This window comes from Caloenas nicobarica, chromosome 21, assembly GCF_036013445.1.
Source record: "Caloenas nicobarica isolate bCalNic1 chromosome 21, bCalNic1.hap1, whole genome shotgun sequence".
NCBI lineage: Eukaryota > Metazoa > Chordata > Aves > Columbiformes > Columbidae > Caloenas > Caloenas nicobarica.
This window is the reverse complement of record NC_088265.1, coordinates 703,442-731,350: the sequence shown is the minus strand read 5'-3', so window position 1 is coordinate 731,350 and position 27,909 is coordinate 703,442. Positions and strand designations below refer to the sequence as shown.

Here is a 27,909-nt window from a genome sequence, read left to right as displayed (position 1 = left end):
CGGGCACGGGGGCGGGCGCGGGGGCGGTCACGGGGGCGGTCACGGGGACGGGCGCGGGGGCGGGCGCGGGGGCGGGCGCGGGGGCGGGCGCGGGGGCGGGCGCGGGGGCGGGCACGGGCATGGACACGGGCACGGGGGCGGGCACGGACACGGGGGCGGGCGCGGGCACGGACACGACACGGACACGGGGGCGGGCACGGACACGGACGCGGGGGCGGGCACGGACACGGGGGCGGGCAGGGACGCGGGCAGGGACACGGACATGGGGGCGGGCGGGACACGGACACGGGGGCGGGCACGACACGGACACGGGCAGGGACACGGACACGGAGGCGGGCACGGACACGGGCAGGGACACGGACACGGGGGCGGGCACGACATGGACACGGGCAGGGACACGGACACGGGGGCGGGGACGGACATGGGGGCGGGCAGGGACACGGACACGGGGGCGGGCACGACACGGACACGGGCAGGGACACGGACACGGGGGCGGGCAGGGACGCGGACACGGACACGGGCAGGGACACGGACACGGGGGCGGGCAGGGACGCGGGCAGGGACACGGACACGGGGGCGGGCGCGGGCACGGACGCGGGAGTTGCTTCAACAATTTTATTGCGATCCCCACGCCCCGGTGCGGGGCTCCGTAGCGGCTCCTCCTCCTCCGGGTTTCCCGCACCATGCGGGAGTTAATTGTGCTTGTTCCACGGCAGTAATCAGATCTGTCCGCAAAAGCTGTAAACATTACTGTGAGTCTTTGGTTATTGTCCCTTCCCAACACACACACAGTCTTTGTATCAAATAATTTCTAGGTGACCTTTCGTATCTAGTCCCTGACTCAATCTCACCTTTTTTTTTTTTTCTTAATTTTTCTCTTTTATTAAGCAAAAATACCTTGATGTGAATGTTCCTTGTGACTGACATCTGACTGAATCATCGCATCCCCATACTTCCCGCCCCTACGGAGCCTCTGGCTTGGAAAGTTCCAGAAAGGTGCCCTGTGCTAATCCCGCAGGGCCGTTAAACCTCCGCAAGGTCGGGGTTTGGTCTCAGCTTTACACCCAAAGCAGCGCAAACCTCTGCAGCATCTTGTTTGTGTTTCCACACCCGTCCGATAGTGCGTTTTTCTGCCTCGCTCGTGTCTTTTCATCCGGTTCATCGCGTGGAGCACAATCGAAGGTGACGCTGCTCAGACCTGCCAGCGCGTTTTCTTAGTCTTGCTCAAATGCACAAATCTCAGGTTCACCGGTGCAGAGGCGAGCGGGTCCTGTTTTATCATTAAGACTGTTTCCAGTAGCGCTTCCTTTTGGCTCACGAATAAATCAAGGGCAGCAGTAAAACAAGAAAGGAAAATAAATCTTGTGGTTGATCGCAGACGGAGCAGGTTCTTTCAGCTCTCTGCTCTTTACGCTCGAGTTCAGTGACGGCACGCGGCGATTTTGCACTTCCCAAGCAAGCTGTCCGTGCTGCCGCCGCGTCCCGCAGCCGCGAGGCTCCCGTCCCACCGCCCCGCGCGGGACTTCTCAGGGCTGTGGGTCACTAGCAAATCCAGGCTGTTTCACAGAATTTGTCATTTTCCTTCTGAGATATTCTGAAAGATTTTGATGAGGTTCTCCAGGCCGAAAATATAGCCGTGGTCTGGCCCGTCATAAGTGGTGTGGTTGCACTTGGAGCCTTTAAACGTGGTGTGGGCAAAGTCAATCATCCGGACATCGACTCTGGAGGGGTTGGTGCCGTGGGATGTGGTGCAGTTTGGCTTTTGGAAGTGAAGGTGATTATCCAAGGGAGTCGTGTTCTCCTTCTGCTCCTGCCCGTCATAGATGATGAGGAGGGAGCTGGAGTAGAAGCGGTACGAGCTTTGCTTCCTGATGACGGCGAGCAGAGCTTTGAGCCGCAGGACGATGGGCTCCAGCAGGTCGGTCCGGAGCTGGTTCCCGTTGCACAGGAACTGCTGCAGGGTTTGCCTGAACCCCTCCGGAGAGAGTTTCCTGCCGTAGTACTTGTCCTTGCACAGAAAGTGGCCCTTGTCCGCCTGGTAAACCTGGAGGAAAGACACAAACAATCCAGATTCAGTTGTTCCGTTTTACCAAAGCTCTGCATTTTGCCCTAATATAAAAGTTGAGGCCCAAGCTGAGCAATGGGACACACATCCTGTGCAGTCGAGCAATACCTAGCAGTTCTGACAGTGTACTGCCAGCTTCTCGCTGAATCCCACCTCCCGGCTTTTCTAGAGACTTGAACTATTCAGTGCGGATTCCTGCTGTACTGCTATAAATCACCCCTGTGCGGAACCCCAATAGCTGTAAATCACGGCCGTGTCACTGGTGATTTGCAGCGTTTTCCCCCCGGCTGTGGCAGCACAGAACAGCCCAGCTCTGCACCCTCCCGCAATATGTAGCGCATGGGCAGCAATGATCTTGCTTTCTCCAGCACCGAGAGACAAGACGCAGACAGGAGTTTGTACGTGAGGCTCTGGTAACACTAAGACATGAGGGAGGGAATTTAGAATTAGCTCACACACCAGTTGTAATTTAAAGGATAATCTGCTCAACAGAAGGATGTCAGAGACCAGAAAGGGACACGGGGTTTGACACCAAGTGTTTACACCGCTATGTATGTGCTTTATAATCATCATTCTCATAATTATCCTTCAGGCACAGCAGAAGAACATTTCAAAACCTGCTTGAGAAGTGTGAGTGAAACAAATGTGTGGTTTCAGTTCCTAGGAAGAAGGGCAGCGATTTTGAGCAAGAGGAACCGTAATATTTAGCATAAAATAAACCCCTCGCTGTTGCAGTGACAGCTCAGGAAGGCACGAGCAGGACTCCGGGGTGCTTTTCTGGTTTTCTTGTTTGTGCAGCAGGCAAGAGCTGAGCACGAGAGGCGCGTCTGTTCATGTACAGGCAGACTCTCAGCTGGGGTAAGCTGGTTCCAGCTGCTCGTACTGGTGGCAGTGGTGCAGTGTGCATGCCCTGAGCATCCTCTCCCGTGTGAGGACGGAACACACAGCTGAGCGGCCAGTTCTTTCAGCCCGTGTTTGGTGGGAGATGAGAATAAAACTGCTTCAGTTTGTACCGGCCAGGAGTCCCTTTAGATCTGCAGCTCGGTTTCAAGCAGGACCGAGGCCCCTCTCACCTGCATCCCGCAGACGCGCACGCCCAGCGACGCAGACGTGCTCTGCTCACACTTCTTGATGTGCCGGGCTTTCTTCTCCTCCGAGGCATCGTCGCCGTGCTGCCGGGTTCCCATCTTCAGGTCCAGGATGCAGGGATAGTTGTATTTCGATACCACATTTTCAAGCAATAGAAACTCTGAACATCAGTTAAGGGAAACCCAATACTTTTAAATTCTAATTGAAAGAGGTTTTAAATCACAGCGACTGCTGACGCTCTCCATAATAGCTCACAACCGTAACGAGACTTTCTGAGCCAATTTTACCAACGTGTCATTGCTATAGGCCCCTTGCTGCCCATTTCTGTTAATTTACTGTAGTACAGTCCTACCAATTAAAGCACCAACAGCTCCATTCTCCAGTGACACGATGGCCCTGGGCGGTGGATCCGACACCTCAGCCCAGCGCTGCGCTCGCTCCGGTGGGTGCGGGGAGCCGTGAAACCCCATTACTCACGTGGCTGGTGGGTAAAGAAGTGTAATAGGGAAAATAAAAGGCGAGGCAGCTAATTCCTATATAGTTGTGGTTTTAAATGCATGCCAAGGGGCTCCTTGACTTATGCTGAATACCCTTTATGGGAAGGTGGGGTTTTTTCTTATTTTTTATCGAATAGAATATTTCAGTTGGAAGGGACAGATTTGGATCATCTAGTCCAACGGAACAGCGAGAGAAGATGACACAGCAACTATATTCTGTATATTCTGTATATTCCAAGGGACTGGGCAGAGGAGGGACGCAATAAAACATACATTGATTACTAGCTGTTATTTGTAGCCAAGACTGTGCTGGAGGGGAGAGCGGGACGAGGATACGGTGCAGCTTGTTCTCGTTGTGCTTGGAGGACAAGCGGCTGAGGTGCTGCCGGTGACAGCGCAGTCCCCAGGGGTTGGAGCTGTTTCTCTCTGCCTGGTTCCCGTTTGCATCCTCCAGAAGTGAGTCTGTGCGGTACTGCAGCTCTGGCCTCAGCAGCACCTTCCCCGGGCAGCTGGACAAAACACACAAAGGAACACGCTTGGTTTATGAGCTCCAGAAGAGAATATTCCTCCCGCCCTTACGCAGAGCCTCAAACTTGATAAGGTGAATTTTCAGGGACTCTCAAAGGAAACGTATTCATCGTGTCCAACCTGCGGAGAGCCTTTGTTACTCCGTAAGTGTAATTTTCAGACAGCCAGCTCCTGCTGGGTGCCAATGTTTTATTCCATTATAATTCAAAGTGTGCTTGGCTCCTATGAAAAGCACCATTCACAGTGTCAATGACCAGAAATCTCTATTTATAATCTACCTAACGGGCACAACACGGGCGAGCTGTCCCACAATAGGAATGATTCCCAATTTGGAGGGGCTGATGTCGAGGAGGGATGAAGCAAAGCAGGGATGTGCTCCCCTCGGAGGGTTGTTCCTCGGGCTCGCAGGACCCTCAGACCCTCACCTGTCTTTGAAGGTCTTGCTGAGCTGCGTGTGGCTCCAGGTGACGAGTGCGCGGTCGCTGCCGGCCGCCCACGCGCATTTGTGCCATATGGTGACCGAGGGGTCGCCGACAGCGTCGTCCCGCCGGCCGCAGCCCTCGGGCTGCAGGCTGGGGCTGGCGAGCAGCGTCAGGTTGCCCAGGCTGTCCTTCTTGAGGTGCACGGAAACGATGCCTGGGAAGAACAAACCAGAATGGGATTAACCCCTGGGTTACTGTACTCCAGCTGCACCAGCCCGAGGTGGCCCAGCCTTCCCAAGCGCTTGGCAGCCGCTGCCTCCCGCTGTAGTGGCCGCTCACACCGGTCCCACTCCGGTTTGAGGTCCAACAAACACTTGGCTGGAACATGTTCCTTTGTCCTCATCCCTCCAGCCTCTGCTGTGCCACGAATGACCCAGGAAAGACCCCCACGTTGGACCGGGAGCTTCAGACTTATTTATAACAAGGGATTTAGATCTCATTTATCAAGACAGGGCAAGGCTGGGAATGCTTTTCATTGGTAGGAAGCAAAGGGAGGGTTGGGGACACGGAATTTTCCAAAGACACCAGCGTGCCAACTGCCTCCTTTAACTGGAGAGCCCCTGGAGCGAGGGCGGCGGCGCAGGCACGACCTGGATGCCGCACGTTGTCATGGTCGTGTCCCCAAGCACAAGGACCAGCACCCCAGCGGCTGACAGGGGACCAGACCCTCGCGTGTCGGGTGTTCGTGCACGGGGGGGAACAAGCCCGTGACCACGGATTGTGACTTCCCACCCTAAGTGCTTAAAACCCCGTTGTGTATTTCAGCATCGCAATTTTCCCTGACTGCAGCAGAATCCTCGGGCTCAGATCCCGTCCAGCCTGTCGCACATTTGGCCCATCGCTGGCACGGGGACGGCCGTGTCTCAGGTGACAGCGCCGGAATGGCCACGTCTCGTGTACCAGACGCTCTGACCTTTATGGGAAAGGCTGAGTTTTCAGGGGAGGTAGGCACAGAAAGAAGCCAGCATATCTTTTGCCTAAATCAAAGACTTTTTCTTTTTTAAAAGTCACTTTAAGGCGAACAGAGTCCTCAATTCCCAATCTAGCGCTCCGCCTCGGTTATGGCGCTACAGCAGCCTGTAACCTTAAAAACTGTCCCAATTACATATCTGCAAGTCAATGGAGCTGTGCTCATTTGCATAGTGCTAACAATCTGGCCCTAAAAAAGTTATATATAGCATGAAACTAAGAGTTCTTAAGTATCTTACATTAGAATGAAAATTAATGGGGAGATTTTCAAAGGCAGGAACGAGCAGTTAAATTGCCAGGGAACGTGATCCTCTCGCTCCTTCCAGCTGAAAACTCTGCCTTCAAAAACCTGCACCTCAGCCCGAGAAACACTTTTGTTTCCTGGTGTGCTGCCGTACGGGTTTTGCATTTGTGCTGCAAGTGCAAAGCAACACTGTCAGCCGGCTGCCAACCCGCTCTCCGAGTGCGACCAGAAAACAGCTCTTGGGGAGCAAAGGTGTGTTCAGATGCTGCTCTTTGCTCGCCCTTTGGTGCCGCCGAAAGCCTCGTATCCCTCCTGCCCAGCACCAGCGGGTATTTTCAGGAGCTGTCACCATGCCAGTGGCATCCTGGTGATCCTCAGGAGCGCTTTGCTATGTAGCTCTACCCTCACAGATTTATTTTTAAATTTACAAGTGCATTCATTTAATGCCACGTGCAACAAGAATCTGAGCAGAACTGGGCTTGAGAACAAGTCCAGCATCCCCTTGCAAGCTCAGCTCAGGGCAGGCAGAGCTTTGCAGGGGATGGTGGGGGAAAAGCCTGGCCCAAGGTCACCAACCTGCCTGGGATGCGTACGTGAGCAGGAGACATTTTTTAAGCAGCCACCTCGGTGTTAGAGTTGAATGATGACATTTGATCAACACTGCACATAATGTCACCATTACATAATGGTCCCCAGTCATCCCTCCCTGCAGCCTAAGAATAGAGATGAGGAGCACGGACACGTGTGCACGGGTGGTGGAGACCTCAGGGTTATTCCCCCTGATGCTCATCACCCCCATCACCCTCCTGGGAAAATGTTCCACCTTTTTAATTTGCCCGGCAGTCAGAGCTGGGACAGTTAGAATAAGAAATGTGTGTGCCCAATGCTAAATTAGAGAAGAATTGCTATTTAATTACCCTTCATCACAAAACTCACTGGGACTTGCAATAAAAGAGAAAAAGAAGACAAAAAGTATTAATAACCAGGCCACCCTGAAGTGATGAGCTGGGACTGCTCAATGTCTTTATTAGAGAGCCAGAGCAGGGCCCAGGTCTCCAGCACCCGGCCCCGGCTCATGAAATGGCTTAGAGGAAGACTTGTTTCCTTTCTTAAACATCTTTTTAATATTGTTCCATACCCTGTAATGGCTCCTGACTTTCTGGGGAAGGGAGAGATGGGTTGGAAGCGCATGGAAACCGCAGCTGCCACTTGGAGCTCTTTTCTGTCACGCCGAAGGACCAAAAGATATTTTAAGTTTTTACGTGCCAGCTGAGCTCCTCGCCTCTCGCAAAAATCCAGGGTCGGGAGCTTTATGAGCAGCACAAGTCTGGCAGTAAAAGCAGAAATAGTGAGGGAATGATGGAGGGAGGATGGCTTTAAAAAGTGCTGGGACCCCCTGGACGCCAAGCGCTGACTTTTGATAGCTGAGAACAGACCCGTTTCAGCCCTGTTTGACAGGACGAGTCCCCTGCTTTAGCAAGGCTGACCGTGGCAGCAGGAGGGTGGGCGGCGGGGACGATCTCCTGGTGCAATTAACCCTCATCAGACAGCACAGAGTCCCCCCAGCCCCCCAGCCCCGCTCCTGCGCTCTGCGAACCCTGCCCGAGCGATGGGGCACAGCCCCGAGCCAGCCGTGGCCCCCGCGCTGCCCTTGTCCCAGCCCGGGGGGCCATCCCGGTGGCGGCCCCGACCCGCAGCCCCGGCCCCCGTCCCCACCTTTGTACTGCGGCGTGAACTGCCTCATGGCCAGGGGCAGCGCCTGGTAGAAGCTCAGCTCCTGCGAGACCAGGGGCTTGCAGACCGTGTGCTCGTCGTACTTCATCACGCTGACGTGGCCGCCCACCTGGTGGACGAAGGGCTCCAGGAGGACGGGGGTCCTGCCCGCGCGGGGGTCCCGCGGGCTCTGCCCCACCATGGCGAGGGGCGGCCGGGGGCTTGTTCCTCCTCAGCGGCAGCGACGGGGGCTCACTGGGGTTTGGGCCAGTCGGCACCTGCGCTGCGTTGTCACCAACGGTGTCTGCAAAACAGAGAGTATCGAGGAGCGTGAGAAAGGGAGACAAGACGTGGCAAAGCCACCAGCATCCCGGGCTGGGCAGGATGAGCTCTTTAGGTGCCGTGGGGCTGAGAGGTGGGGTCCAGAAAAGACCCGATTTAGACCTGTTTGGGACAAAAGAAACAGGAGGGAATGATCGAGCAGAGCTACCAAGTGAAGGTTGTGGCCTCGCCAGAGCTGCTGGATCAGGACATTCCTGGGACCAGCAGTGCTGGGTTATTAATACTCTGCACTGAGGACACCCCTTGCTGTGGAACAGCCCCAGGTTGCCTTGTGAGACAGCGTTAATGATGCTCTCCGTCCTCCCCAAGCCGGGACACTCCTTGCAAAGCAGGTTTATGAATAAAGCCCCTGCAAGCTCACCCCCAGGCAGCCCCTGCGCCCCGACGCTGCCCGTGGGCTCAGCAGCATCTCCTGCCCCTTCTGCAGAACCCACAGCCCAGCCGGGGAGCCCGAACCCCGAAATGCAGCGTGTTCCTCAGCCTTCAACAGGGAGCCAACGCGCGGCTGCTCCCATTTCCCTTCACGCTCCTCCTGCCGCAATTAAACCTGGAGCACACGAGCCCTCGGCGCAGGTGCCCGTTTTGTGTTTTGCCCGGAGGAGGGGGATGGAGTGGGATGAAGGCACAGAAGGGGGGAGCAGCCCCTCCTACCCCGAAACACACGGAGCAGCTCCTTCACCTTCCCTCAAGGTGGTTTTTATCCCCCCCCGCCCGTTTTTGTATTATTTCATCGCCTCACACTTAGGAGAGGAATTTCTGCTCTACAATTACCAGCCGGTACTGGCGCGAGGAACAAAGCCAGGGCGCTCAGATGAGAGCTTTTCAGCCGGGAAGAAAGGAGCTCTTCAGAGCTTTTCAAGAAGTTAATAAAAGCATTTAGCATTTTGTTAAGTTGCAGCAACTTTTAAAGAGGATTTCTCCCTTGAAAGCTGTGGGTTTGTTGTGTGGGTTTGTTTTTTTTCTCTCTCCTCCCCACCTTAAAAATAAGGAGAAAAGCCAAAAGCAAAAAGCAGGCGGATTTGTCATAGCACCTCTGTGGAGCAGGGAGCACAACATGACTTCAATCCGGTATTTATTGCTTCGGAGACAGTCCAAGGCTGAAACTTGGCTGACATAACACACTGAAAATCCTGGCGACCTTGGTACTGCAAAGCGAGTTGGGGGGAAAAAACCCACAATTTGCTAAGGCTCTTATTGTTTTCTCTTGAGCAACACTCAGAGCGAGACAGGCGGTGAGAGAAAGGGGCTCTTTTCATTTAGGTTTTGCTCTGAAGCAGCTTGTCCATTCGGAGCAGATAAATGTTACCGCAAACACTTACTGAGCTGCTCTGAGCTCCTCTGAAACAAGACACTCCTGAAACAAATCACCTCTGCCGGCTCAAGTTGTCGTGAATGCCAAAAGATATTTACGTCACTAAAAATACATGGAATTACAGATAAATCTGTATCCTCAGAACCAGAAACCTTGAATATTTTTCCTCTAGAGGGAAAAAAAAAAAAGGCAGCCCAGGCACTGCAGATGAAGATGAGTCAGAAAATATTGGGGAAGGAAAATACTTCTCTGTATAGAGAACTCCCCTCTCCAGAAAACAAAAGCCAAGATACTTTAAAACATCTGCATCTCCCAGCGACCACCGGAACATCCCCCTTCCCTCCCCGCCCATCGCGGCCCCATCGCTGCCCTCACACAGACCCAGTTCTGCGTTTGCCCAAGTGCCGGGACGTGCCGGCGCCGCAGCACGAGCCGGGGCTTTCGGGGACACCGGTGCCGGGTACCGTCACCTCCCTCCTGCCCTCGTTTAGGGCCAAATGTCAAAAGAGTCTGAGCTGAACTGGTTATTTATTCCTGATGCTAAACACAGCCAAAAGAAATCAAGCAGATTAAATTCCTTAATCTTTAATTAGTGTCACTCACTCAGTCCCATCCCAGCAGAACCGCTGTGGCTCCGGGTCTGACACGGGGCAAACACCGCCAGCCCGGGCAGAGCCCGCAGCTCGCGAAGGGCCGAGCAGAAATGCTTTGAAATATTAAAAACCAGAATCACTTAAACAACAAGTGCTCTGTCAGCACCAGACCATGATCTTAGCCTTAAATATCCTGGTCAGCAGCGTCACCCGCGGGGACCGGGCGCCCCGGCGCACCCCACAGCACCCGCTGCAAACTCGGGCTTCAAGCACTGGAGGGCACTGCTAACTTTTTTTTTTTTTTTCCCCTTTTGTTAAAAGGCAAGAAAACAAATTAGCTATTAATTTGAAGAGACCTGCATGTCCGTAGCTCTTGGCACCGGAGCTGAGCCGGATGATCCCGTCCCAGAGCAGGGTGCAGGTCGCTTCGCAGAGCCCAGCCGCCCCAGTCGCCCCGGTTCCCCTTGGGCTTTGGCCTCGCACCTCGGCGCTCCGCATGCCTCGGCCAGAAGGAAACTCCCGCTGGTTCCGCTGGAGCAGCCTGGGGCCGAGCAGGCGGGCGGGCGAGCGGCTGCAGCCCCGGCGAACCCCCAGATCTGCCTGTCCTGCTCTTCCCCTGACTGCAGCCACGCCAGAAATAGTTGCAGGGCGGCATCGTGCCGGGAGAGAAAAGCTCAGCCCTCAGCAAGAAACCCAGCTCTACCCAGCCTGCCATAAATCCTCACGTGCAGAAACCCTCAGCTCTTTTATCTTGTATTTCCTTTCATGAAAGAAAATGATGTTTGTAAAGTTGATGACTGGTCCCCACGTCCCTCACGAAGAGGATGTAAAGGTTCAGTTTGCCGCATGGAAGGATCGATTTGGCTGCTCTGTGGGGAGCAGCAGGATCGATGGAGGGGGATGTGGGTCACATTATGGGGGGCTGGCACCCGCTCATGGCCCCTTGCCCATCCCCGGGGCTGCCGCGGGCACTGGGAGGCAGCGCAGGGTGTCAGTGGGGTGGGTGAGGGCTGAGCGTCCCCACGGGACATGGGAACGTCCCTTTGGACTGCAGGAGCCAGCCTGGAGCTGCCAGCAGCGCTGCGGGATGGGGACACGGTGCCGCTGCGGCCGGCGAGAAAGGGCACGGCCCCTCTCACTCCCCTGCCCAATTTCTGCCTTTCACACCACCAAACAGCACCCGCCCCTCTGCCGACCAGCCCTGCGCTTTACGGCGATGCCATGAGCGCGACAGAGAGTCAAAAGCCACCAGGTTCGTTTTCTGCAGACCCCGGGTCGCTCTAGAAATTGTCACCAGCCCCCAGGTGCCGGCTGTCCCCTCGCTCCTGTCCCTTCCCACAAGCCACAGCTCTGCTTGGAGCCTTCCTGATGATATCCTGCCCGCTCCCCAAAATCAAGCGCTGGTCCCTCCTGCCCGGATCCGTCGCGCCCTGGCAGGCGGCGGGTGCTGCGGGAGCCCCAGGACCTCACCTGCGGGGAGCGCGGGGAGCGCGGGGCTCGGGCGCTGCCTGCGCCGGGGTTCCCGCCGCTGCTCACTGCGCTTGGAGGCTGAGAAATGCGGGAGCGGGGGAGCCCGCGGGCATTTGTGCCATCACCTGACCAGTGCGCCAGGGCCGCAACGCCTGGAATGTCCAGCTGACGCTGAGCTTTGACCGGGAGAGGCTCCCTGGGGCGCCGGAGGAAAGCAAAGCCACATGTGCGAAGGGCGAAGGGTGGAGGGAGAAGGGGCCGGTGCGTGCGAGGCTTTCCAGAAAGCACGGCCGTGCTCTGCTCCCTTGTGCGATCGTCTCTCAGGGAAAACAACAGTTATTAGCTCCCAGCAAAAAAAACCCAAAAAACCAAAAAACCACAGCTTTTTGCTCCCTGTGTGGGGAAACACGCTGGGGCGATGCAGGGGAGGACGGGGCAGAGGCCGCGATCGTGGGAGGGAGGTGGCAAGAGGAGCCGCGATGCTGCGGGACAGCGTGAACCACTGAGCTAACAGGGGTGTGGGGACACCCCGGACCCGTTTCGGAGCTGTCTTACAGGGAAGCGGCTCAGCTGCCCCCGCGAGCCGGCCCTGCTCCCAGCTCCTCACCCCCCGGCTGACGCCGCTCGGGTCCCGGGAGCTGTTTTGGAGCCGCGATGTCAACACTGAACCCGGCCCTACGGGAGGTCCCTGTGAAGTGACACGGGGCAGGTGGTCTCCTCCGTCAGCGGAGGCTCCGGTGTCCTCCTGCCACCCAAAAACACGTCCCCAGGGAGCTGCTGCTCTGCCAGGAGCCGGAGAAGGGGGGCGCGGGGAAGGGGGACACGGGGCCTCCCGCAGGGCAGGGCCCACACGCTGCCCCTGGCCAAAGACAGGTCAAGGCCACGCGAGGTTTCCACAACACACGGGGCTTCTCCTTGTCCTGGAGAGCCAATTCAGACACACCGTGGGCTTTGCATCAGACATCACCAGCCTTGCACAAGTGTCCCTACAAGCAGAATTTGCTCCTTCGAGGTCAGCGCTGATGTCTGGTCCCCGTGTTGGAGCCTGCAGGACTCAGCCCTCGCTCTTGTGTCCCCAGGGTCCGTTCATTAACGGCCACACAAACCTTTTGCAACACCTACCTGGAGGCTGCTCTTGGGAGGTTGAGCGGAGCCGGGTGGAAATTCCGGGGGAGGCGTTGGGAGCGATTGCTCCAGCGCCCGGGCGGGACGCAGTGGCCGTGCCGCTCCTCTCCGGTTCACGCCGATCTTTCCAGGAGAACTGGCGCAGCGCCCTGACTCTGCGCCCGTAAATAAGGCGCAGCATCAGCTGTCGTCTCAGCGGGAGACAAAACATTTAACGTGAAAGCCTTTAAATGGAAGCAGGAAATGAAAACATAAAGGGCAAATTTTATTTTAGATTCCTTGTTGGTACATATTTTCCTTTTTGACAGTAAGGGGATGCAATGGCTTTGTCAGCCCACCATTGGAGAATTTATTTATAGAAACTTAATACTTTGCAAGAAAGTGGGAGGGGGATTTAGCAACTCTGGTTGTAAGGGGAGCAGGGCAGGGGGATGAAGAACCCGGCTATTCCCTGTTCTCTGAACAGCCCCGGGCTTCTGGGAAACTGCTGGGACCACAGGATCCTCCGTGCAGCTCGTGCAGAGCAAGCAGGAGCTCGGCAGCGAGTGCGGCAGGAAAACATCTCTGCTCTCAAGACAGCAAATGAAAGAAGGGACACGGGGGGGAGACTGTGACAGAAAACATCATGGCAGCTTGGTTCAAAGCAAACATCCTCTGGCACATGCAATTACACCAAACTGAAGACTATTTCCTAACCTTGACTGTATTTCAGCTGTAACTTAGCAACCCGACTGGGGAAAAGCAGCTGAAGAGGAATGGGGGTTCAGAGGATGGAGCCTCATGTTCCCTTTGCTCCCTTCGCAATGGCCCAGCCCCGGGGAGGCAGCCGGACCCCCCAAAGTCCCGAGCGGGTCGGAGCCACCTCCTGCGCCCGTGGAAACCTCCCCCTTTGTCACCCAGACCTACGTGATGAGATTCATTAAATGTTTCTCTAACCAAACACGAGTGAGTCAACCACAGCCACAGAAGTTACACAACGATGATTCACGAACGTGCCGCTTCAGGAGCGGACTTTGAAGAAGCTGAGGTTCGTGGTGGCACGTTCTGAGTCACTGACACCCGGGTGAGGGATGAATTGAAAACACGCAGGAAAATGGACCCTCACTCCAACTCGGACTCGCCAGCAAGATGTGCTCGTGCCGCTTCGACTCACCGGGCACATCAGGCGCCTTCACTGGGTCACCACTCACCGCACCATCCCAGGCCCTGCTTTACACAACCGCGTTGTTATGGGCCACAGGAACACTGATCCACCTGCTCAACTAACACTGACAGTTTCACAACCCTCCAAGCTGTCAGTCTCCATGAAATGCAGCTGAAGAAACCAACTGTTTTCCATACACACCTCTGCGTAACATCAGCTATTCCCCAAACACACATTTAATTTGCAACCAAACACTCGAGGCTGCTGGCTGTTGCACCGAGGTCACTGAGTGTCACAAGGATCCACGCTGTCTCATTAGGCTGTCACGCAATCCTCATGCCGTCTTCAGTCTTATTCTTAGAAACCGCGAGCTCCCTGGAGCAGGATCTATTTGATCTGCATGAGTGAAAGCAGTTGGAACAATCTGTGACTCCTCCATAAAAATAAAGCTAACAAATTATTTGTAATAAATTTATTTTATATATTGTTTTACAGAGCTAAATTGAACATATAATAAACAGCACCAAGCCAGTGAAATTTATTCTACAAAACCAAGTTTGATACAAAAAGATGACTGCAATGTCTGACTCTTCACTCCTGGATTTGGATGGCTAAAAAAAGCTAACCCAAACCCCACAATGTTTTAAGAAGGCTTAAGAATGTAGGCACCGGTGTTTGCAAAAATTGCTACGGCAGCAGTGAAGATCTTGTTACATTTTAGAAGAATCAAGCTTGTCTTCACTTTACCCCTTAACTTCATGAACAGTGGCAGAAGCTGGTCATGGTCCTGCAGACAGCTGTTGAAATTCAAACACCCTGCCTTGGCAACCACAAAAAATGGGGTAAGAGTCAACTGCACACAGGATATTTCCCCTTCAATGGGAAAAACCTCCCTGCATTTTATTCCTGGAGAAATCTGCTCTGTCCCCTGGTTCGGTTGATGCCACAAGCAGGAGCTGCAGCAGGAGTCCGTGCGGTCCCCCTGCAGCAGCCTGCGGGTGCAGGGCTGGCACCCCCGGGCAGAGCTCCCAGCGGGAGCTGAGCAGGGCCTGGCACAAGGAACCCACTTTGCAACGCCATCAGCAGCCTGCGGAGCGGGGAACGGGCTCTGCACCATCCCGAGCCACCCCGCGGCCCGGAGAGCCCGCTCCTGCGCAGCCAGCGCCAGGGACGGACACAAACCCTCGCCCCGTGCCCAGGATGCTGAACAGAAAGGCAGCCACGGCTTCACAGCAGCGCTGGCTCCTCTCCGCAGGCTCTACCAGCTTGTGCCAGAAATGAATTTGGTCCCTGCTGTCTTCATGATGGGCTGGACAGATGTTTTACAATATTGGGAAGAGCACATTAGCAGTATCTCTGCCTAGCCTAAACTGCCACACACTGCTGCAATTTTCTTTAAAACAAACACTCCTTTGCTGGACATAAAAGAAATTTAAGTAACCAAATGATTATAGACACAAAATACGAGGCCGGCAGCATGAACAGAGGACTGATCGCTGCTCCTTGTGCCTGTCGAAAGGCTGCAGGAACACCGACCTGTTCTGAACTCTGTGCAGGGTACGTCTGCTCTGACACGAGCACACACATTGCAGCTGCCCAGGATAAACATGGACATTCAGCCCCAATTCCCTTTCCAAAGCTGCTCCTCAATAGCCCATGAAGCTGTCCCTTGTCTGTAGCCACAAGAAAGCGCTTGCTGAAGCTTCCTATATCTTTTATTTTCCACCCACACTCCCCCCACCCCCCAGAAATCATAAAGCACACAGACTGCAGACTGAAAAAGTGTAACAGGGTCACAACCACCCTTCAGGCCAGCCCAGAGCACCAAGGTACATCAGGCTGCCCTCCCTCTAGCACCAGCTTCACCTGACTCTTCCTCCTCTTCCCCATGTTTAAAGGCTGAAGCCGACACAGACATTTTCCTCATTAGGAAGCACCAAGTGCTTTCATCACTGTCTTTGTACAGATAAAAACAAATTCTAACAAAATGCACCTTAACTGCCACCCTAATGTTTCCATGGGAAATGGTAATCTTCTTTGAACACATTCCCTGATGGATGTTGCCACCAGTTGGCCTTTGCAGAATTGAGGTCAAATTTTAAACACCTACACTTTGTCAGAGAGATCCTCAGTCTCTCAAGATTAGGTACGCTTTTTTTTTTTTTCCTTTTAAAAGGTTGTTCTAGGTTTGCTTGCCTACGGAAGCCAGGTATCTGCTGGAAGGCTCACTGTGGTGCAATTCCAGCTTCCCACCAGCTCAAGCCCATCTTCTTTCCAACTCAACATTATTGCCCTGAATGTTTGTATGTGAAGGTTTTCAGAAGGAAGAGCAAACAGATCTGTGCAGTCCCCAGCCCCGGGAGATGGGGACCGTGACCTGCTCTTGCCCACCACCAGGGAGGGGACCATCCCCTCGCAAGGTCCGTGTCAACAGTTGCTCAACTTCTGCTCCTCCTCAGTGCTCTGAATCCGAGACGTAAGAAGGCTGAGTCCATCTCCACACCAGCATATCTTCTCCTGCTACTCTGTGCGACTCTGTCTGGATCCGTGACTCATTTGAAGCCAGAAAATCCACAGCTCTCTCCCAGACTCGCTTCATTTTTTTTCTGCAAGAAACAGCAAGAAAAAGAAAATAAATTAGAACCATACCCTCATTGTGCTCTTCTGCTCACAACAATTCTGGCTGCTTATCAAGGTGCCGCGAGCTGCCTCCTGTTCCCTGTGCAGACGGTAGAGGAGATTAAACCAGAATTCTGGTTTAGAGTTGATTTCAGGCCAGAACATGAACACACCGATCTTGCCTGGGGTGGGGAGGACGAGACCCTCTGTCAGTACCAGTAATTGAGCGCCCTGAATTTCAAGCTCAATTTGTATTGCGAAGGACTCAATTAGCAGATTGTCCTCACCCCTCCTGCGTGCAGAGGTCTCTCAGACCAGGGAGGACAAACTGAAGTTCACCTCAGTTTTAAATCAGTGTCTGGATATTCTGGCCACCACACACACACAGATCAACTCAAACCAGCTGAAATTACCACCAGCAGGGAAAGGAGTCTTGTGGCTGATAAGGAGTGAGGATGGTTAAGGCTTTGCAGTACGTGCCCCCATTCGACTCATGGCAAAGTTTGCTCTGAAAAGCACAGCACCTGTCTGGAGAATAAGGTTCAGCAGCTGAGAAAGACGATGGCGTCCTACACACATTAGATGGAAAGAAAATCAGATGCGCCATGCCCGAGCAAAACAAAATCCAATTACTGTTTGATAGGACAATGACAACGTACCTGTGTGACTACACAAAATATCAGCTCCAGGCCTGTCACATCAATCTGCAGCAGGTTAAGACATAGCCTGAGTTATGTCAAAATCCTTTCTAAACTGAAAGGGCAGATGGACTCTTCTTGCAGTCCAGCTTCCCATCAATTGTCTGCTCATGGTCCATTGCTCCCTAACTTTTTTTTTTAGCTGAGCTGAATAATATCATGCCGACAGCCCTCCTTAAAGAACCAAACTCAGCTCACCTGCTCTGAGGAGGGATGAGGCTGTCCCGAACGTGGAAAATGCCGACATAGGGGTAACGCTCCAAATTCCGTTCCCATTCCTTATAGTGGTCGTGAACAACAGCTGGAGGGCAGGAGGACAAAACGGTGAGAGACCCCAACACTGCAGAGAGGAGAACAGGGCTACTTGCATTTACAGAGGTACTGGATTCTACCTATGATCTTCTTCACCATTTCATACATGGCTTGTTCCTCTTCCTCCATCTTCCGCCAGCGATACCTAAGGAAGAGCAGGATCCCCCAAAGAGTTATCAGACCTAGAAGAATAAAAACAAATGGAATTCAATAACTGACAGATGGGATGCTGGCAGTTTTATTTCTGATGCTGCCTCTCCCCAGAGGCAGCTTTCACTCCCTGCTACCCAGGCCTGCTTGAAACTGAGTCCACCCAATTCATTTTGCTCACCAGCGCAGCTGCACTCTGCAAAACCCTCGGTCCTGAGCACCCCCGCAGCAGAAGAGCACGCGCAGATGTGGGAAGGGGTGGTCACAAGGCCTCAGCACCGAGTTTTCCTCCCCCTAGAAACCTCAGCACAAGCACAGGGCCTCAATTCCCCAAGTCCCAGAGCTATCTCTTTGCTAGAGGCCTCCCCCACAATAATCACTTCGGAAGCCTGTCAAGCTCCGCTGCTCCGACAATAGCTGCTTGATAAGGAAATAAAGCCTGGAGCACCAGCGCCAGCCGAAATTCAGATCTATATTGGAGGTTTAGCATTGACAAATGCCCCCGTTACGACATGAGCTAACTTTAGTATCCCAGCCTCTACAATAAACATAACTATCCCCTTTCACCCCCACCTTGTCTGGCTGGATTATAAACTCTTCCAGTCAACACTCGTTATCACCTTGCTCAGTAAGACCTCTGTCTCAGCTGGAGCATGACAGACTATTCCAATAAAACCTCTAACACCGAAATGCTACAAGTCATTATTAAAGAGGCTAGAAGACTTTGCAGCTTAGTGCAAGAACAGAAAGAAAAAAAGAATCTTTTAGGCAGGTTAACACACTTATTTTGCAGACCATAGCAATGGGTACTTGAGGAATACCCAGAGAGCTAATCAGCTTGCTGATTTAAAGTAAGTGTTAAGCACTCAGCACAAGAGCAGGTCTACAGGTCTCCCTCTGCCGCCAGAACAAAGGTTAATTAGAAATTAACTCATCAGCATATTTATTTCACCTCTGCTAGTAATTTCATATGGCTGGGAGAACCTCTGTGCACACGCAGGTTCAACTCCACAGCTAGCGGGGGGAGAAGCTGATTGCTACACCAACAACTTACTCCAGAAAAACAGGAAAAGGTTCATAATGGCAGTGACCACGGCCCGGCGGAAACGGCAGCCGAGCCCCATCTGCGGGTAGGCTGACTCCAGACAGAACACGTCCTCCACGCTGCTCACCGCTCCCGAAAGGTCTCTGCCTTTCAACCTGAGGGGAAGAGGCAGAAAAGCTTCACTGAACAGAGCAGACACTCCAACTGCAGTCTTTAATCAAGACAGGGAAAACAGACTGCGGCTGCAGTAACTGGTTCTGTATACCGCACAGAAAATACACCGGCATTTGCAGCTCCTCTTTCCAGAACATTTTGGGACTGGCTGCTTAGCAAGGAATGGATATGGCTTTAGAAAAGGCAGCAGGGCTGGAACTCCCACTGGTAAAGTGAAGTCTCCCTCTGCAGACTCTTTGACAGCACCTCTCAGCGTGCAGAAGATTAAACTTTAAATTGGATTCCCGCCTCCCAGCACAGAGAAATGGAAATGTTTACTGAGTCACTCGTCAGCAATTGCAGAGAGAGCAGCTGAGGGAGACTGCGAATGTCCGGGGAGGTTGTGCTGCTTTCCTCAGTACAGAAGAGCATAAACGGTTTAGCTAAAAACGTGACAACGCATCGGCTGCATCTGCAGCGAGACATAGACACACCCTCGGAAAGTGTTCACGGCAAAATCGATAACACCTCCTGAAAAATCATTTCTACACACCTGCCGTGCTACCCAACGTGCTTTTAACTCCTTTCTTTATACACGGACCCACGCTGATGCCGTTTCCTCATCACATACTCTGAGCCAACAGGCAGCAAGTAATCCACGTGAGAGTCATCACATTTGCAGCAATTGGACTAAAGGAGATTTTATTTTTTAAGCTACTAATTCATTCTCAGTTTGCAATGAATAACCTATTAGACGAAGATGTTTCCTCAATTTCCCGGCGCAGAGCTCCCAGACAGCTGACAGCTTGTATTTGGTTACTGGATTCCACAGTAGCTGGTGACACGCAGTTGTTGGCCACCCCCTTGTCTTATTTACAATCCAAATTCCATGAAAATATTTAAAATATGCAGCAGAATCACCCAGTGCAGAGCTCATTTTCAGTTCTGCCTCTCAGACTAGCACCTAGAAAAATAATCTCACATAGCATTTGCTAAAACTGCCACCCGCAGGCTTTTAAGCATGCTGAACACTCATTGTGCACGCCATGCAGCCTTCGTGAAAGTGGATCCAGCCGGCAGAGCTGCTAATTATGAAAATAAAAAAAACGGGTGTATATCGTATCACAAGGCTCACGACATAAGCAGTGTTCCTGTATAAAAATATGAATTTGAAAATGCTGGATCCCAGCCCACCTACAAATGCAAACCTGCCACTCAGGAAAATCTGTCCTGTGCTGGGAATGTGCCACACAGCAATAATCAAAGCAGCAGCCACCGTCTGATCCTCACATCACAGCAGGAGCTGCAGAAATTTTTTTTTAGAGAAAAACTGAGCAGTGGGAATTCATACGAGCGATGCCCACCAACGGCAGCGTTACTACTGTTACAACTCATTTAATCAGAGATGCATTTAGCAATGTTAAAATGCAAACAAATGTTAGACTTCAGAGTTAACACAGACTAGAGGCAGCCCACGCTTCCCAGAGGAAGATAATGATGTCTGCGGACTCTGGATAACAGCCTTTCATTAGGTTATGGCCTGGATGATATATTTTTTACCTGAAAAAAATAGTATTTCTGCTATTTCTCATGTACAAGAAGAGACTGCCAGCTGAGAAACCCAAGAGAAAAAAGCCTGACTGAGGACTGACCAACCACCTCCATAGTCAGACCGTTCATTTTAACATGCACCGTGTGTCCTGCCGGAAAGACGACGGCCACTGGAGACCAGACACCACTCAACAGCCCGTTCTCCTCTCCTCCTCATCGGGACTCGCTCCAAAGGATCCCAAAGCGTGGCATGACAGCGCGTTTTTGAACACAACATCCCCCGCGCAGAGGCTGGGAACGGCCTCACCAGGAACGAGCCCAGTTGCCAGTTTGTGCCGCAGAGTTGCATTTGGGAGCTTGCCCAGCAAGCAGTGACAAAGCCAATTCCAGATGCTCTTCTGCAATGTAACGGGGTTTGGGAGCTTTCAGGGCACAGCACAGAGGATGTCAAATTACGTATCAGCCAACACCCAGAAACACAACTTGGACACTGTGAACTTCCACTTACTGTATTCCTAAATCCTTGTTACTGTTTAGTATCCAGTGCAGGGCAGCTTCAAACTTCTGTGGGGAACTACCAGTTACATTCTGTTCAGAAGAAACCACAAGATTACTTCTCCATTCATTTAAAATACTGAATAACATTATTTCATTACAGTTGTGGGAGCGTTCATTCTATACAGTCTGTCCCTAGGTTAATTTTGATCATAATTCTGCAAACTGCAGGAAGAAAAACGAAATCTGAAGGTCTGGCTCAACTAAAGTCTTCTGCCTGTGGTAGATGATGCATGAAACACTCTGTAAAATAACACTATCCCAGCCTGTTAAGACTAACCACTAAATACAACATAATCTTACTGACAGTTTACCATGAAAGAAATGGAATGCTACATCAAAGCAGTCTGTTTTCTGACACTTTGGGGTATAGAAAAATCCTTCTTCTGCCCAGCCCTCAGTCCAGGGAAATTTCTGGTTTCAGAAGACTGATGACTGTGGTGAAACAGCAAACCATTAAGTCAGATTTACAGGGGCTGAATCAGAGAGGTAGGAGAAGATTATTTTCCAAAGAACTGCTGAGAACAGGACTGGCCAAAGGGGAAGAGAGAGATATGGGAAAGGATCAAAACAGGATGAGGAAGTAAAACAGATGGTGAATTGCTTTAGTATCTATTATTTATTGCTTTATAAGACACTAAGCACTGTGTTATAACAATAGCTGTTCACGGCTTACTCACCACCACGTGATCCTTTGCTTCACTAACCCAAATACATTTGCTTTTTAGATTCTCAGGGTTTCCACATTCAAAATTACCTGGTAAAAAAGTCAAAGAGAAATAATGTTTGAGAAAAAAAAAGCTCCCAGAAATACACTGAACTGCCTGGAAATGCTATCCTTTAAAATCAGCTATAGCTTTGGGCAAAACGATTACAAGGTAAGACTTATACTGCGGGCAGATAAGATTATGACTATTAATAAAATGCCCAGCCAGAGTGTATAGGTTGGATAAGGGCAATCGAACATCTCGTTTCAGTGTGTGAGCTACTCAGCAAAGAGTGAGAGGAAAAACCACTGTTAGTCCCCCTTGCAGAGCTCATAACCACGGCTTTGAGCAAGTGCCCTGCAGAGGGGCTGCTCCCAGCGGGTGTCACGGACTGCGCTGCTGGAGTTAACCATCAGCACTGAAAATGCTTCCAAGGAGCCTCAGTCACAGCTCTGCCCTCTGCCCAGCTCTTCCCCATCACAAACACGAGTTACGGTTTGCTTGCACACAGCAGACCGGCGGCACCGCTGTGCTGGGTCAGCTCCGCGGCTCAGAGAGCTGGCTGCCTCTGCACCGCCTCGCCAGCTGCCACGTTTCAGCAGAGAGCTGGCAATTCCTTAAGTCGCTTTATTTGTAAGAACACATCAGCTTACACTTACTGGCTCTGGGAGTGTCTTGAAGACAATTTGAAGATGCTGGTAGAGAAGAACTAAAAAGCTGAATATTTCTACCTCAAATTCCCAATGTATCAAGTGCAAATAAGGACCACTCCACAAGAGCACAGTGATAGGAGTGCATTAGCTAAGCACTATTCAGAATAAAAATAAACACATCTTTTTCTATTTTTCTATTACCTGACTTTTTTCAAAGCTCTTCAAGTGGAACTGCCTGTTCCATACACCCCTCTCTTCAAGCTGAGGTTAAAAATGCCCAGACAGCTGGGAGAGCAGTTTGCTGAATGCTCCTGAGTGCTTTATAACGACAATTGGAACTCACCAGCTTGTACGGACAAGTAGTTATAGAGCTCGTGCAGCACATTCATCAGCACGTCCTTCTGTTTGGCTTGACAGAACTGAAAATCAGAAACAGGTAACACACATGAACAGCAGCAACAGGACGGTGGTCAGACGAGCTAAAAATACCAAACCAAAATACCAGCGTGGGGTTTGGCTCAGCCATGCACCACTAGTTCAAATTGAACACACCTGCAGCCAAAATCTACAGTTTCCGAGTCACAAACGAGCCAGGACACCCTCGGAACGTGCCACTGACTCTCCAGCCCAGACCATGCCCCAGACATCCCCCCATAGACCACAGATGGATTCTTTGCCTCCAGAACATCACGGGAGATTAACCATAACCCTGAATCCAAAATGAAATTTCCTCTCTCCTAATAATACATTAGAATAAAAGAAACGGGGCTGTACAAACACTTTCTGATGGAGTACAGGTAATTAGCTGGATTAAATCTTGCATTGTTAAAGCTGAACACAGCTTTATTGCAAACCAATATCACTTCTGTTACAACTATTAAAGAAATTGACTCACATAATTGGGAATTTAAATTTTTATCTTTCAGAGTCTCAGATACAGTCCTAATTTAATCTGGCCCATTAATTCCAACTCATCAAATCACATTTTTTTCTGTAAAACAATAGAACTAATAATTTTACAGTGATACCGATATTGGTGGAAGTTACCTCAAATAATTAATTACTCTTCTGTGAGAATCCCCTATCCACAATACTTGAAGATAAATAAATATATGCTTACATCATCCCTTCTTTTGTCACAATCCACAGGCAAGAAATTAACTATGAGAGAGAAAGGGAAGGCAAATTAGCTGGCTGCAAAACAAGAGCTTTGATCAAGAAAGTAATTATCTTTTTAAAAGAAGGCCCTACTTTAAAGCCTGACTGCTATTCTTAATCTCACTTTAGCCAGTACCTTGCTATGTAAATAGCACATTCAAAGCACTGCTTTGGTAGACAGTGCTGAAAGCAAAACAAATAAAACAGGTACAAATTATGAATCCTGTTCAGCTGGAAAGTAAAAACAGGGTCTGAATGTTTCAACAGCTCCTTTTAAGTAGATGTTCCGTGTTCCTCTATGACTTCTTGATCTTTCACAATCTAGTAATGCCACTCGCTGCATGCCATGGTCACCTGAAATATCATGGTGATAACGGGGATTTAAATCAAGGCTCCTTAAGGCAAAAGCAGAAGATTTCTTTCAGTTGGAGCCGTTAGCTCTGCAGATTACAGCCTGTGGTTTACCAGCTCCGTCCCACCCTGACACCTGATACACACCGGCCGCAGGTCCACCACACCGTACTTCGCAGTAACCTTCACCACCTGAGAATTTAAAGTATCTGCAGCTGTGCTGCAAGATTTCTTGCTTCAAAATACCATTGGTTTCAAAACATCTAACAGAAATTCACGGGCATTGGGCAGTTTCATTCCAACTATGGAAAGCAGGGAACAGCTCTCCCAGCCCACGCAAGGCGCTCAAACACCCACCAGCACAGCGTGTGTGTTCCAGGACTCGCACCTGCCCAACCGCACCCCAACCTCGGCTTCCCGGCCAAAGCCGTGAAGTGATGAGATTTCCACGTGCTCTAGCTGGGGAATGCTACTTTAGACACCGGGTGGCGGGGAAGCCCCTCTTCATTGCTCAGGGAAGCTCTGCCGCAGTTCGAGTGCCGAGGCACCGATTCAACCACTGCGCTCCTCACGTGGCCAGGAAAGGCCACGAAGGGCTGTGCTTGGCAGAGGCACTAACACTAAAAACACACAACGGACAATTACACAGACATTATGTTACACAATGAACAACTGTAAAATACATCCTTGGCCTAGCAGGAATGTCACTCTCCATAAAACCCACAGCTTCGAAGAACCGAAGGCCAAACTCATTTGAAAAAAGCAGACACTTCACTTAATTTCCATGACTAACAAGGTTTCCCATGGGCAAGGGGAGATTGAAATGAGGACAGAAGCAGAGATGCCAGGTTACAGCAATGAGAATGATAAATGTGATGGTGATGGAAGCAATAAAGAAAAAAAGTGAAGAATAAAGTTTAAAAAGAGGATTAAACCAGTGCACGTACAGTTCTCCTCTCTCCTGTCAAGCCAGCCCGACCCAATCATCTTCACCATGAGGATGCCCAGAAAAATCAGCAGCAGCACAAAGCTGGCGAGGCAAAGGAACTGGGAGAGGTAGTACTCGAGGCCTCTGCTCTTTCCGTCCGTCTGCTGCTTTGGGGCTGACCGCAACAAGTGAGTGCGGGAGGTCACTGCTCCCTGTCCTGCTCCCGATGTCTCCCACCACCTGGCCGGGGCCGGCCCCGCGTGGCTCGCAGCCCTCGCCTGGCTCACAGCCCTCCAGGGGAGCCGCCGCATCAGCCCCCCGCCCCAGCCCCCCGAGTCCGGCTCCCTGTCCGCCTCCTTCCCAACGCTGGGACCCAAGTCCTCCTGCCCTCTTCCAAAGCGGTGACTCAACCCCCCAGATCCCGCCGAGGTCCCCCAGTGGGTCATCTCGCTGTCCCGCCTCCACGGCGGGTTAGAGAGCCCCTTCCTTTCTGCTGCCGTGTCCCACTGAGCTCGGGAGCTCTGCCCCCCAATTCCTCCTCCTGATATGCCCCAATGGCTCCTGGACTTCAGACCCACACTCTCATCACTGGAAAGGGTTTTGGAGCCGAACCCCCCGCTCCTGCCCGTGGAGGAACCCCAGAGGGGTGTGGAGCTCAGCCCCCCAATCCCGTCCAGGGATGTCCCTGAGCCAGCCCTGACGCCGAGCCCCCCGCTTCTCTCTGCAGACGGGCTCCACTGGGATGCGGAGTTCGACCCTCCAAACCTGTCCAGGGACGGCCTCAACCCAGTGCTGAGCCCCCCGCTTCTCTCTGTTGACGTGTCCCACTGCAACCTGGAGCCTGAGCCCCGGAACCCGTCCAGGGACGGCTCTGACCCCGTGCTGAGCTCCTCACTTCTCTCCGTGTACCGCTGGGACGTGGAACTGGGCTCCCGAAACCCGTCCAGGGACACCCCCAGGCCCCCCCTGCTCCTCTCTGCAGATGTGCCCCACGGGGAGGGGGAGCTCAGTGCCCCGAGCCCGCCCAGGGCCGCCCCCAGCCCGGCCCCCCCGCTCCTCTCTGCGGACACCCCCCACTGCGCCGCGGGGCTCAGCCCCCCCAGGCTGTCCCGGGACAGCGCTCCCTCCGCCCTGGAGCCGAAGCCCCGGCCCGGGGGAGACCCCCGCGAGTCCCCCCAGGACAGCCGGCCGCTCTCCCCAGACGTCCCCCAGCGGGACGCGGGCGGCTGCCCCGCTTCCTCCTCCTCATCCTCCTCCTCCTCATCCTCCTCCTCACTGTCGCGGGCGGCCCCGGCGGGGGGGCTGAAGCTGGAGCGCTGCCGCGAGGGCGAGGCCTGCTGCGGCCTGGCGGAGCCGCGGCCCGGGCTGGGCGGCGCGGCCTGGCCCCTGCGCCTGGGCTCGGCCGCCTCGGCCTGCAGACACGCCAGCTTCTTGGCGTAGACCTTGCGGGTGGTGGCGGTGATGGGCCCGGGCCGGTAGCCCAGCGCGATCAGCTCCTTCCGGAGCTCCGCGTCTGTCAGCTCCGCCATGGCCGCGCCGCGGACACCAGGCCCCACCGGAAGCGCTCGGCGCCTCTTGGGCGGGGCGCGCCGCAGCCCCTTTCGGGCGGCCATCTTGGGAAGGGCAGATGAGGGCCGGCGCCATGTTGCTGAGGGAGGCGGGGCGGGCGCCATGCTGGGAAGGTCGAGGGGCGGCGCTGCTCCCGGACACCGCTCCGGCCATCTCGTGCGGGCGGGGCCGCCGGTTCCGCCGGGCTGGGGGGCCAGGGGCCCTGCCGGGCCGGGAATGGCGCCCGGGGGGGTAAAGGGGCAGAGAAACGGTGAAAGCGAAGGGCAAAAGCTTCCTTAACATTTGGGACCGGCCCGCGTGGCCGATCCATCGCTCCCTGCTCAGGATCAGGCAGGGCGGTTGAGCCCCTCTCGCCTCACCCCGGCCAAGCCGCACCGACGTTTGACACCTTTAGGGACATTTACCAGCAGAAAGAAGCGTCTTTCCCAGCCACCTGCCACCCCTGACACACATTTTCCTCCTGGTCGCTGCCAAGTTACGGTGGTTTAACCGGCACCGGCGGCGGCTGGAGCTTCGCCACCGACTCGGCTTCGCGGGGCCGGGCCGGGCTGTGCCGGGAGGAGGTTCCGTGCGGGCCCTGCGGCCTGCGCAGGCAGCACCCGGCGCCGGCGTGAACCTTCGTTTTGGCAAGGCAGTGATGTACAGTAATTGCTGCTTCCTGCTGCTGCCTGTAAAGAAAAGTGATGAAGGCAACTGAAATGCAATGGCGTGGTATTGGAATTTAATTAAAGATGATGAAAAAGTAGTGATGGATGCGTGCGGGCTGTCTGTGCGTCGCCGCTCGCGTGATCGAGCGCGTGATACCGGAGCGGTGGAAATGTGGGGGTCCTGCCGCAGCGGGACGGCGGCAAACGGGGGCCGGGGGCTCCAGGGGGTCCCGCTGCCGCGAGGTGCTAAACTGCATCTTCATAACATAAAGCATCCTCAGGAGCACCCCTCCTTCCGCGCCTCGCTGCGTCTTGTTCAGGACACCAGGCAAAGCTCGCCTGGCTCTTCCCGATTTATGCGAGAAAGCAGCAACGAGATGCTGAGATCTGTTAATCTGGTTTGCAACAACAAGTACAGACTTAGCAGAGGCCAGAGAGCCCACGAAAAGAGCAAACTGTGTTCCAATGGAAGTGTGAAGATGCTAAGCTGAGCCTCCCCTGCTCACTAACTGGAAAGCACAACTGACTGCTAATAATTTGGAGCCGTGTCTAATGTAAATACAGAACTAGAATATGCTCTTAGTACGCGGTTTCTGTCAGTTCACGGCTTTCAGTTTGGAGAAGCTCTGCCTAGACACGCAGGTGCACGCTGGCATCTGAGCCTGAGCTGAGACAAGCTCATGAATTAAGTGAACTCCTTTGCTTTGGAACAAAAGAGCAACAACAACCACCCCCCCACCCCGACCTTCCAGCTCCTTGTGTGTCTGGGTGCCGGGGACGTTACACCAGGATGGACTTTGGCCCAGCAGCCTCATTGTGGAGAACATGGGAGTGCTGTTCAGGAGCTGGAAGGCTGGGGAAAAGCTGCGATTCTCACAGAAAGGAGGCTGTGGCACCAACGCTCAGCAGGACAGATGCCTGTTCTTTGTGCGCAGAATCCACAGCCCCTGTCCCTTCCTCCCGAGGCAGACAGCCCGGGAGCAGCCCCACCGTCCCTGGAAGGGCCTGGGCACCACCAGAAGGCAGCAGAAGACAGCCCGCAGCCTGCGACAGGCACCTCTCTGTGCCCATCACCCTGCCCACGGTGCCCATGATGAGGCTGGTGGGGGAATTTCTGCTTTTTGCAGCCCCTTCGTCATCCCCGCCGCTCTGGGCAGCAGCAAAGGCTGCCGGGGCGAGCACAGACCTGCTGATGCTGCAGATGGGCTGCGATGCTCAGGGACGCTCGGCTGCGAAAAGC

General features: G+C 53.3%; 2 protein-coding genes across 7 annotated transcripts; both read right to left on the bottom strand.

Annotated features, from left to right (window-relative positions):
- Positions 1-601: 601 nt before the first annotated feature.
- IP6K3 (inositol hexakisphosphate kinase 3) lies at positions 602-12,558 on the bottom strand. Of its 6 annotated transcripts, none has more exons than XM_065649418.1 (6): positions 12,427-12,558; positions 7,591-7,891; positions 4,605-4,815; positions 3,988-4,160; positions 3,139-3,314; positions 602-2,044 (listed from the first exon to the last, which is right to left on the bottom strand). In XM_065649418.1, exons 2-6 carry the CDS (start codon positions 7,787-7,789, stop codon positions 1,574-1,576), a joined length of 1,230 nt encoding a protein of 409 aa, XP_065505490.1. In that variant the 5' UTR covers positions 7,790-7,891; positions 12,427-12,558; the 3' UTR covers positions 602-1,573. The 6 variants fall into 6 exon arrangements, with proteins under 6 accessions (XP_065505490.1, XP_065505489.1, XP_065505494.1 ...); XM_065649417.1 differs by lacking the exon at positions 12,427-12,558 and adding an exon at positions 11,305-11,403; XM_065649422.1 differs by lacking the exon at positions 12,427-12,558 and adding an exon at positions 10,318-10,474.
- A 1,490-nt stretch (positions 12,559-14,048) lies between these two features.
- Positions 14,049-26,059, bottom strand: LEMD2 (LEM domain nuclear envelope protein 2). Its single transcript, XM_065649410.1, has 9 exons — positions 24,473-26,059; positions 23,137-23,177; positions 22,360-22,435; positions 21,337-21,413; positions 20,610-20,689; positions 18,407-18,552; positions 17,283-17,384; positions 17,089-17,191; positions 14,049-16,179 (listed from the first exon to the last, which is right to left on the bottom strand). The coding sequence occupies exons 1-9, from the start codon at positions 25,980-25,982 to the stop codon at positions 16,029-16,031; spliced, it is 2,286 nt and encodes a 761-aa protein (XP_065505482.1). The 5' UTR covers positions 25,983-26,059; the 3' UTR covers positions 14,049-16,028.
- Between the last annotated feature and the right edge of the window lie 1,850 nt (positions 26,060-27,909).